Source organism: Garra rufa, chromosome 7 (genome assembly GCF_049309525.1).
Source record: "Garra rufa chromosome 7, GarRuf1.0, whole genome shotgun sequence".
Classification (NCBI taxonomy): domain Eukaryota; kingdom Metazoa; phylum Chordata; class Actinopteri; order Cypriniformes; family Cyprinidae; genus Garra; species Garra rufa.
Genome location: NC_133367.1, coordinates 5,532,878 through 5,544,223, shown reverse-complemented (window position 1 = coordinate 5,544,223; position 11,346 = coordinate 5,532,878). Strand labels below are relative to the sequence as shown.

Here is an 11,346-nt window from a genome sequence, read left to right as displayed (position 1 = left end):
AACTCCTAAATGAAAAAAAAAAAAAAAACTAAGTGATTCAAGTGAATTAAACATATACAGGACAACCAGTTTAGTCCAATTCCGAAATGAAAAAAAAAACTAAGTGATTCATTTAAGTGAATAAAACATGTCTAGTCTAGTCTAATTCCTTAATGAATGACTCAAATGAACCAGTTCTTTTTACTCAATCAAATACACATATTGTGAACAGTGTAGTCCAACCTGAACAAATGACTTTTCAACCACTTTGAACCACTTCTTTGTAGAAAAATCTAATTCACATTGTGCGACCAATGTAATCCGATTCCCAGACTAATGATTCTTATGAACTGGTTCATTTTAGTGAATCAATCACAACCAGTATAGCCCAATTCCTGAACAAATGACTCGTTTGGACTGGTTCGTTTTAGTTAATCAAATCCACATAGTGCATTCAGTATAATCTAATTCCTCACTCCTTTGAACCAGTTCAATTTACTGAATCAAGCACAAGAAGTATAGTTTTACTTCTGAACAAATGATTCATTTGAATCATTTTTGAATTAATCAAATTCACATACTGTGAATCATTCATCGGATTCCTGAATAAATTTCTCTGGTTCTTTTTTAGTAAATCAAATTCACATAGTGCAGCCAGTATAGTCCAATTCCTAAATGAAAAAACTAAGTGATTCATTAAAGTGAATCAAACATATACAGGACAACCAGTCTAGTCCAATTCCTTAATGAATGACTCAAATGAACCAGTTCTTTTCACTCAACCAAATACATATATTGTGGACAGTGTAGTCCAACCTGAACAAAGGACTTTTCAGCCACTTTGAACCACTTTGTAGAAAATCAAATCCACATTGTGCGACCAATGTAATCCGATTCCCAGACTAATGATTCTTATGAACTGGTTCATTTTAGTGAATAAATCACAACCAGTATAGCCCAATTCCTGAACAAATGACTCTTTTGGACTGGTTCGTTTTAGTAAATCAAATCCACATAGTGCATTCAGTATAGTCTAATTCCTCACTCCTTTGAACCAGTTCAATTTACTGAATCAAGCACAAGAAGTATAGTTTTACTTCTGAACAAATGATTCCTTTGAATCATTTTTGAATTCACATACTGTGAATCATTCATCGGATTCCTGAATAAATTACTCTGGTTCTTTTTTAGTAAATCAAATTCACATAGGGCAGCCAGTATAGTCCAATTCCTAAATGAAAAAACTAAGCGATTCATTAAAGTGAATCAAACATATACAGGACAACCAGTTTAGTCCAATTTCTTAATGAATGACTCAAATGAACCAGTTCTTTTCACTCAACCAAATACATATATTGTGGACAGTGTAGGCCAACCTGAACAAAGGACTTTTCAGCCACTTTGAACCACTTTGTAGAAAATCAAATCCACATTGTGCGACCAATGTAATCCGATTCCCAGACTAATGATTCTTATGAACTGGTTCATTTTAGTGAATCAATCACAACCAGTATAGTCCAATTCCTGAACAAATGACTCGTTTGAACTGGTTCTTTTTAGTAAATCAAATCCACATAGTGTAACCATATCACTCTTTTGAGCCAGTTCATTTTACTGAATCAAACACATAGGGCACAACTAGTATAGTTTTAGTCCTTAACAAATGACTCCTTTGAACCATTTTTTAAAAATAAATCAAATCCACATACAGTTTATTGTCCATCCGATTCCTGAACAAATGACTCTTCTGAACTGGTTATTTTTAGTAAATCAAATTTGCATAGTGCAGCCAGTATAGTCAGATTACTAAATGAAGGAAACGATTCATTAAAGTGAATCAAACACATATTGCACAATCAGTATAGTCCAATTCCTTAATGAATGACTCTTTTGAAGTGGTTCTTTTTTTTTATTCCCTCTCTGGCATCTTCATACCTTCCTGAGCAGCAGTCCATGTGAGATGTTTTCTGACAGCATGAACCCAGACACCAGGTGATGGATAGGCCCCGCCTCCCCGCAGTGAGGTCGCAGCACAAAGGTGTGGAAGCCCCGCCTCCTGCTCACACAGACGGACAGGTGATTCAGAGACAGGTGATTCTGAAGCGATTCGCATGTGTGTAAAAAATTATTATTAATTACCTGCGCAGGTGGTTGAGGACGGTCATGTTGGCGTACATGTAATACAGGTAGTAGGAGTATGGCGGGTTGTCATCGTCACACCAGCGCGCCGGAGACGGACTGTCCAGGTTGAAGATGTGATGCTCTGGTTTGGACTCATCGTCCACGCTGTCGAATCCCACCACCTGCACATTAAAGCCAACTATTTGTGGCTTATACTTTGTTTTTACCCTCAGGTCGAACAAACTAGAGGTACTGATGACATCATCCTGCACTGCCTAGATTTCTGTCCAATCAGAAGCTCTCTAGAATAACTGCTTCCTGTTCCAACGGTAGAAGTCCCTGTGTGTCATTTTATGCTGTTTTTTGTGATTTTACACTTACATGTTCCAGGAAGAGGTGTAGTTGCGGGTGGCTTTGGGGATTGATGGTGACCTCAAACAGCGGCAGGAAGATGTTCTCCAGCATCTGCTGGAAGTTGCTCAGCTGCTTCTTGGTGCGGTAAACATCACTGCGGACAAACAAGACACGACACACTTTCTCAAACTCACTGACACCTGCTTGACTCTATATTAGAGCTATGTGTGTGTGTGTGTCTCCTCACAAGAGTCGTGGGATCTGGACGAGCCAGCGGACGTTATCGGAGTAGACGGAGTGAGAAACGGCCCACGTCGCCAGTTTGTCCCATTCGTCCATGGATCGGCCGTAAACGGACAGACGCAGCTCAGCGTTTTGATACTTACTCTCCTCCAGGTCTGACATCACTTCCTGCATGCACAGCAAAGATTGTAGTAGGACAGACAAAGATGAAGTTATGAGATTGCAAAATATGTGTTATAAACCTTTTATTTGGTTATTAGATCACAACAGTGGTTACACACACATTAGTCTCAGCCTCAGACGTCACACTCACGGGAACGTTGGCTAAACGTCTGATGCATATGGTACACTTAACTGAAAACACTTCAGGAATTTCGAAGTCGTAATCTGATTAGTTGCGTATAATCGGATTACCGGGAGACGCGAGTGTCGCGTTTATTTTCGGTGCGTCGGGAAACAAAGCGCAGACTGATTTACTCTGTGTTTTGCTAAGAAGCCATGCTTCTTGCTTGTGCAGAAGTCATTGTTGTTATACACTTTTGCAAAGTTTGCGAACAAATTACTGACTCTCCCTCTGCTTTTTTAACTTTCAATGCTGGTTATTTCAATGACTGACTTGTTGCACGCCAGTTTGTTGTTGTGGGGACATTTCCACGCCCCTAAACGTGACCCTGAAGGAAACGAACTGTGATTGGTTGTTTGACATGTCGGTCAAACGGCCTTATAGGCGGGCCAATGAAAGCTGCCATGAATTCCAGACCTTCAGCCGTCAGTCTGAAGGTCTGGCTACGCGAGACTACATACTAGGTGTTGAACGACTTCAGATTTTTTAAAGTCGACATTTACGTGATAAAAAGTCGAGTCGACGTCGACTAGTCGCTTATGACGTCATTATTGAACAACAACACTTAAACCTTGAGCTGAGACACAAACACCTTGTGCACAGCTATGACACAGCGCTGCCTACATGGCTATTGTTCCTATAATACTTTGCTAATCAGTATAATCAGTAACTAATCAGTTATTTTGTCTTTGGGTCAGCAGTGCATTAGATTAGAACGACAATTACAACAAGCTGTTTAAAACCTGCATTCTCCTGTTCAGTTTTAAACATCAAGATGGTATACTCACACGTGTTGTGGAGTGCTTTCGGAGTATGCATTTATCTATTATTTTAGCTGTTTTCACAAAGCGTAAATGTCGACTTCAAAGACTTCTTATCCTGTTGAGCCCTCTATAGGACCAGCGACTAGTCGACGTCAAGCTTCAAGCCTCATGGCAGAGCATTAAAGTCGACTAGTCGACTAGACGATTAATCGGTGCAACCCCTACTACATGCACATTAATTCAACTAAAATGTGTTGCATTACGGTCTGCCATACCTTGACGATGTGTCCGAAGTATTTCCCATGAATGTGGTTGTCAGTCTTGATGAAGATCTCTCTGAGAATGGACTCTCCGATGGGGTTGTATTTAGAGTTGAATTTGTCAAATCGGTGGAAAGTGTTTCTGTCCTGTGGAGGAAGCGCTAGAGGTCACGTGACTGGCGTTGATAGCGCTGTGGTGTGTTAGCATGCATGAGCAAGTCTTACCGCATGCATGTCTAGCGTGTCCACGCTCAGGTCATACGCCGTCAGGTTCATGTTCTCAAACACCTCCATCAGCGTCTGTCCGCGGCTGCCCTCCATGTGCACGATCTCGTCCGGGTATTTCTTCATCGCGCGCTTGATGAAGCGCAGCAGGTGCTTCTGGTTCATGCAGGACGACGCGTGGATGTGCGTGTCCACCTGACAAAGACAGTTCACCACAATTCACATGCTAATTAGGGGCCAACAACCAAAGGTGCGAAGGCTTCTATTATATCCATATTCTATGGCAGCCCATAGAACTGCTTGCGAGAAAAGTTGCGAAATTTGGCACACTGATAGAGGACAGTCTAAACATTAACCATAGCAAATTTGGAGTTTCTATTTCAAACGCTCTAGTGCCATCACTTGTCCAAAGTTTCACTCATGTTTATGCTAATAACTTTTGAACCGCCAGGCACAGAAGGAAAATTCCTTCCTGAATCCTTGGCTCATGCCGAGTCAAATGAAGTCCAAAATAAGGTTTAGTTTTGCTTTTTTGAATTGTTCAAAAAAACTACTACTTAGAAATCTTCCTAGATGGTTTGTCTGGTTTTCACCAAATTTGGCTCAGACAATCTTCAGACCGTGCTGGCAAAAAGTTATGGAATTCAAGTTGATTAGTCAAACCGTTCTCGAGTAACACACAAACAAATTCTACGAAAAGCACGCAAAAATGGATGTGAGGCTATTATCTCTGGAACGATTTGCCATATTGAGATCAAACTTGAGGCGTGTTATAACAAGCATGACCTGAGGCTACATGCAGTGTTTTGGCGCAGTGCCAGCTAGTGGTCAGGAGATATGAAAAATGTCTCTTTTTGCTTAACTTCTCTTAAAATTCAGTGGAGCATGCCGAGTCAAACCCATGTCAGCTTATTTTGGCGTCGGTCATTTTGAATTTTGTTGCAAAATGCTATATTTTACATTGACATATTATTACAAAACTCGGTATGTGTCTTCAGCACCGTGCCCTGACAGTACTCAAAAAGTTTGAGGTCAACCTACTTTTTCAAACTCTTGGTCCGATTTTGACCAAATTTGACTCGAAGTATCTTTAGACCTCGCTGGCAAATAGTTATGGATTTCATGTCAATACACAAATGGGTTTTTGTTTAACCCATTAACATACTTGCTGAAAAGATGCCAAACTGCATCTCTGAGGCTGTATCTCTGCAAAGCTTTGACATATTGACACCGAACTTTGTATGTGCCTCACGCTGACTATGCCACACAAACTTGGTAACAGTGCCACCTATTGGTCAAAAGTAATAAATCATCCATTAATAATGAAATTTCCAAAAATGCTAATTAATTTTGATTGCTTAAGTTTATTGTAATGAAACTGGTCTCAAAATATTCCTTGGGTCATGCCGCCAACATAGACACCAATTATGCCATAGTTGGCCAAACTTCCTGTTCGCCATACAGATTTGTTGAAAACCTACTTTTCCAAACTCCTCCACCAACGTTCGTCCAATTGTCAGAAAAATCAAGTCAGATCTTCTTCAGACTGTGCTGACAAAATGAAACCATTCAGCATTTTGACATATTTAGGCTTGATGCCAAAATGACTCTGAGGCTTTATCTCTGCAAAACTTTGACATAATGACTCCAAACTTTGTAAGTTTGTTTGTCATTATGATTAAAACCATCGCAATTTGCCTCTGGTGTGCTTGGTCCCGTAATTGCTGCATGCTGATATATTTAATTCTGCAACTGTTTGGTTGCGTTGCATCACCTTGCGGATGTTGTAGAAGTCTCTGTGCGGCACCTTCTTCTGTGCAGCGAGCTCCTTCATCTCGTTCAGCAGGACATGCATCTGAAACTTTGAGCTCAGATACTGCAGCCGCCGGTAACAGAACGACTTCCTGTAGAGAAACTGACACATTAGATGTGGCAAAATGTGTGCTGAGCTTAGTGCATGCTGGGAAATTAGTCACTCACACAGGGCCGTTAATGATGAGCGCCATCATCACGTTCATGTCGCCGATGTACTCCTGCAGGTCTGGATACGGCAGGTCCAATTCGGTGCTCCTGTGGATCATGATAACACAAACATCCGGCTGTTCGTTTAAACCTATATTTAAGTCTTAAAGACTGACGCTTTCAGCAGTGAATGAAGATACAACTCTGTTCCAAACCCTAGTGAGACATCTACATAATGAGCATTTTTAGACGTCATATCAGGGCCGGCTCCAGGGATGGGCAGGGTCTTGCCCACCCAATCAAAATTAGGAAAAAATTGTGTTTTATTTTGTGCAGTGATTAGCCGAGGTTTCAGTCTGTTGCGTAAAAGCAAAGACTGACAACTGGGCCGAAACATTGGTGCTATCACAGAGACTTTGTGAGTTACTGGAGTTCAAAACATGACTATGCATCAAAGCCTACCACTGAAATCACCTAAGCAGTTTAATAAATGCTCTAAAAATAACTGAAATAAATGCCCTGCTCATTCAATAACGTGCATTTATTGCATGGACGGGGCAACAACATAACACAAGCATCTAAAATACGTGAAGGCTATACAGTTTAGTGAAAAACGTACACCTTTTGGCTTGCTGTTGTTAAATAAAAACTGAAAGTAAAGAACTTGTTGTGCGATGAAAGTTGTGGAAGAAGCGTAGCTCTATACTGCCCTCCAAAGACAAAGTGCAGTAACTACGCCAACACCGAAACTGAGAAAAATGCCTTTAAAGTTTTTACACCAGCTAGTCAAACATGTTGACACTCATTTCTCTGAAACAGGACAAAATTGAACCAGGACACTTTGCCTCAAGACAAAAGAGTTGTCACAAAGTCCATTTTAAGCCTTAACTCAATTTTGACCAAGTATGTAGTTACTGCGCTTTGCCTTTGGAGGGCAGTATAGTAAACTCTCTATAAGTAAACAACCAACAATATTTAGTGACGCAAACTATTCAACTTTTGTTGGTCAAATTTCGCTGTTTTGATGGAAAGCAGGTCTGTCATTTACGTGATTCACGTAATTAAAAATTGATCATGACAATAGCATGTTCTGTTTTGCATTTTCAACAATAATTGGTGCTTATTTTAAAGTAAAAATAATATTTGCAGCTCAGATTGATTACTTAACAGAAATTCTTCTTCTTTTACTGTTTTTCTTCTTTTAATTAATGCCCCTAGATAAATCTATTTAAATTCTTTATTTGTTTAGTTTGTTTAAATGAATGCCATTACCATAGTGGTCGGGTCTGTATATTTTCTTCAAAACAATTGGTCGCTCCAGTGTTCTAGACATGATTATGGCCTTATTTGGTATATAAAAAAAAAAAGTTTGTTGAAAAGAATCACCAGTGTAGAAACAATGATCCAGAGAAAGAGAAAAAAGTGGGCTTTTTTTTTAAGAAAAAAGGTCATTTTGTTGTCAAAGTACATAATATTCTAGGCTTGCCATACAATCTTATTTTTTAAGGGTGCACATAATATGCTTTTATCATGTTTTTGTTTATCTTTTCAGTTGATTTTTAGAATTATTAGAATTTCTATATTTATTGATTTGTTAATTGGTATTGAATTTCTTTGAATTTCTTCATTTTGATTCAGTATTATTTTAGTATCATTAATTTAGTATAATATAATTAGAGCTGCAAATCGATTAGTCGCAAAAAATGTATTAAAAATAAAAGTTTATTTAGATAGTTGTTTGTGTGTACTGTGTATTTTCATTATGTATATATAAATACACACATGTATATATTTTAACTAAACTGTATGTATTTGTATGTAAACACGTGTTTATATTATATATAAATATAAATATTTTACATATCAATTAAAAAAAAAATGTATATATATATATATATATATATATATATTTATTTATACATAATATACACAGTACACACACTTTTAACTGAAGTCGTTTTTATTTTTTTATAGTATCTATGCATTTTAATTTTGATTCAAGTTTTAGTTTAGTTGTGTGTTTTTGTTGGTTTTAATTTTTTTTTTTTTTTTTAATATGCCTGTTTATTTATTTGTTTGATTGTATTGTTTTTGTTGAACTTAAATGGAAATTAGAGAATTTTGCCCTGGCTACAACTTAGCTACTCACAACATTGATAATGTTTATTCTATTAAGTATTACAAATATTTATTTACTTTAATTATTTAGTTTTAGTTAACTATAAAAACCCTATAAAGAATGAAAGTTTTTCTTTCTTTTTTTTCAATTCACATAGATATGTTTTTTTTAATAGTTAATTTTAGGTACATTTTAGTTAAAATTTGTATTGAAAATTTGGCATCCTGACTGACAATCCCAGAAGCCACTTCATCATGTGCAGTGAACTTCATAATTTCACCATATTTCACAGTCTTCAATAAATATTTTTAAGTTGTAAAGAAAATAGAGATTATTAGAGTAAGTTTAACTTAACAAAATTCACATTTAAAGTTACTTGCCATTTCTTCATAATTAATTGTGAGATTTGATAGCATTTTTTGACTGAAAATTGTTTCTACAGCATGTTTTTATGTAGTTCTACTGTGTATTTCTGTTAATGTAGATGAGGATTTGATACAGGCTCATGTGTCTTCATGATCTATTTTTTCTTTCAAGGCCGTCCCCAAAAGGAGGTTAAGCTAAATTTAGCTAATTCAGAGGAGGTTTGCAGACGGTTTGTCCCCGAAACTCACTTGTCCATGGGGTTTTGTGCAGTGTAGACGTGAATGACTCCATCCACCATCTTGCAGCTGTATCCAGTGTCCGGCGGCAGGTTCTTCATGTCCTGCCCCTCGTATGGGTGTGTTTCTGACACCGGCGGGTGAACGGGCATGTCTGAAAGAGACAAACACAGGTCAGTGATGGTTTGTGTTGGGTTCTGTAAGCATGTCAAGATGCTCGCACACACCTGAGTCAACGGGACTCCCGTGAAGGGCCTCGAACACACTGACATCTAGCGATCTCTGGTTGAGCTCCTGCAGGGATCTTGCTGTGGTTTTACAGAAGTTCTGCAGAGACAGAGCCATGTACTTCTCTCTGATGAACAAGGCCTTCACAACACACTTCGCTGCATCCACCAGATCCGTGAATGGCACCTAAATACAAAAACGTCACAAGATAAGACAAGACAAGATCTGTAATCAGTGAACATTAGTGAAGCAGTAAATTTGTCTTGTTTTCCAGGAAATATACCTAAACATCCTTAAAACAACAAGAATTTGAGATCAAAACTTAAAGAAAACTTAATGTTTTGAATTTTTAAAGAACAAAACAAAGAACTAAGTTGAACCCTAATTAATGTTAAGAATGTTTTAAAGAACAAAACTTAGAGAAATTTTAATATTAGGAATTTTTAAAGAACAAAATTCACAGAGCTGTTTAAGAACAAAACAGAACTCGAGGAAATATATATTAATCAATGTTTAAAAACAAAACTTGGAAAATTCAGAAAACTTAATATTAATATATACGTTTTTTTTTTAAGAACAAATCTTAGAGAACTTAAAAAAGTGATACTAGAAGTATTTAAACAATTTAGAGAAAACTTAATGTTTTTTTAAGAAGAAAACCTAGAGAAATCTAATTTTTAAAGATTTTAAGTATTTGAGTATTTTAAAATTTAAAGAACAAAACTTAGAGAACTTAGGAAAACTTGTAGAACTTCATATTAAGATTTTTTAAGAACAAAACAGAGAACTCGAGAAAATATTTAGATTTTTAATGAACAAAACTTAAACTCAATAATACGATTTTTTTAAAGAACACAACTACAGAATTCAGAGGAAAAACTTCAAGAAAACGTAATTAGTATTAAGATTTAAAATATTTAAATATTTTAAGATTTGAAGAACAAAACTTAGAACTTATAGAAAACTTAAGGAATACTCAACACATTTTTAAAAAACAAAACTTGGAGAACTAAGTTAAAACCTAATTAATATCAAGAATGTTTTAAAGAACAAAACTTAATATTAGGAATTTTTAAAGGACAAAATTTACAAAGCTGTTTAAGAACAAAACGGAACTCGAGGAGATATATATTTGATCAATGTTTAAAAACAAAACTTGGAAAATTAAGAAAACTTAATATTAATATATAAGTTTCTTTAAAGAACACATTTTGGAGAACTTAAAGTGATACTAGAATTATTTAAACAATTAAGACAAAACTTGAGCTTAATGTTTTTTTAAGAAGAAAACCTAGAGAAAACTCATTTTTAAAGTGGAAAACATAAAGAAATCTTAATATTAAGATTTTAAGTATTTTAAAATCTTAATAAGGGATTTATTAATTATTTTAAAATGTAAGGGATTTATTAATTATTTTAAAATGTAAAGAACAAAACTTAGAGAACTTAGGAAAACTTAAAAAAAAATTAACATTTAAGAATGATTAAAAAACTAATTACAGAGCTGAGAGAAAGCTTAATATTAAGATTTTTTTTTAAACAAAACAGAGAAGTTGAGAAAATATTTAGATTTTTAATGAACAAAACTTAAACTCAATAATACGATTTTTTAAAGAACACAACTACAGAATTCAGAGGAAAAACTTTAAGAAAACGTAATTAGTATTAAGATTTAAAATATTTAAATATTTTAAGATTTGAAGAACAAAACTTAGAACTTATAGAAAACTTAAGGAATACTCAACACATTTTTAAAAAACAAAACTTGGAGAACTAAGTTAAAACCTAATTAATATCAAGAATGTTTTAAAGAACAAAACTTAGAAATTAGAGAAAACTTAATATTAGGAATTTTTAAAGGACAAAATTTACAAAGCTGTTTAAGAACAAAACGGAACTCGAGGAAATATATATTAATCAATGTTTAAAACCAAAACTTGGAAAATTAAGAAAACTTAATATTAATATATAAGTTTTTTTTAAAGAAAACATTTTGGAGAACTTAAAGTGATACTAGCATTATTTAAACAATTAAGAGAAAGCTTGAACATAATGTTTTTTTTTTAAGAAGAAAACCTAGAGAAAACAAATTTTTACAGAGGAAAACATAAAGAAAACTTAATATTAAGATTTTAAGTATTTTAAG

The 11,346-nt window shown here is 35.4% G+C and overlaps 1 protein-coding gene across 4 annotated transcripts in view; it reads right to left on the bottom strand.

Annotated features, from left to right (window-relative positions):
* The window catches only part of ampd2a (adenosine monophosphate deaminase 2a), a 36,629-nt gene that overhangs the window by 5,776 nt on the left and 19,507 nt on the right, over positions 1 to 11,346 (bottom strand). For all 4 annotated transcript variants that reach the window (XM_073844287.1, XM_073844285.1, XM_073844286.1 and 1 more), the window contains 10 exons: positions 9,200 to 9,386; positions 8,985 to 9,126; positions 6,270 to 6,359; positions 6,064 to 6,193; positions 4,290 to 4,484; positions 4,080 to 4,211; positions 2,702 to 2,865; positions 2,482 to 2,608; positions 2,119 to 2,282; positions 1,915 to 2,035 (listed from right to left, as the gene is read on the bottom strand). In XM_073844287.1, coding sequence (XP_073700388.1) covers positions 1,915 to 2,035; positions 2,119 to 2,282; positions 2,482 to 2,608; positions 2,702 to 2,865; positions 4,080 to 4,211; positions 4,290 to 4,484; positions 6,064 to 6,193; positions 6,270 to 6,359; positions 8,985 to 9,126; positions 9,200 to 9,386 — 1,452 coding nt within the window. The remainder of the gene's footprint in view (positions 1 to 1,914; positions 2,036 to 2,118; positions 2,283 to 2,481; positions 2,609 to 2,701; positions 2,866 to 4,079; positions 4,212 to 4,289; positions 4,485 to 6,063; positions 6,194 to 6,269; positions 6,360 to 8,984; positions 9,127 to 9,199; positions 9,387 to 11,346) is intronic.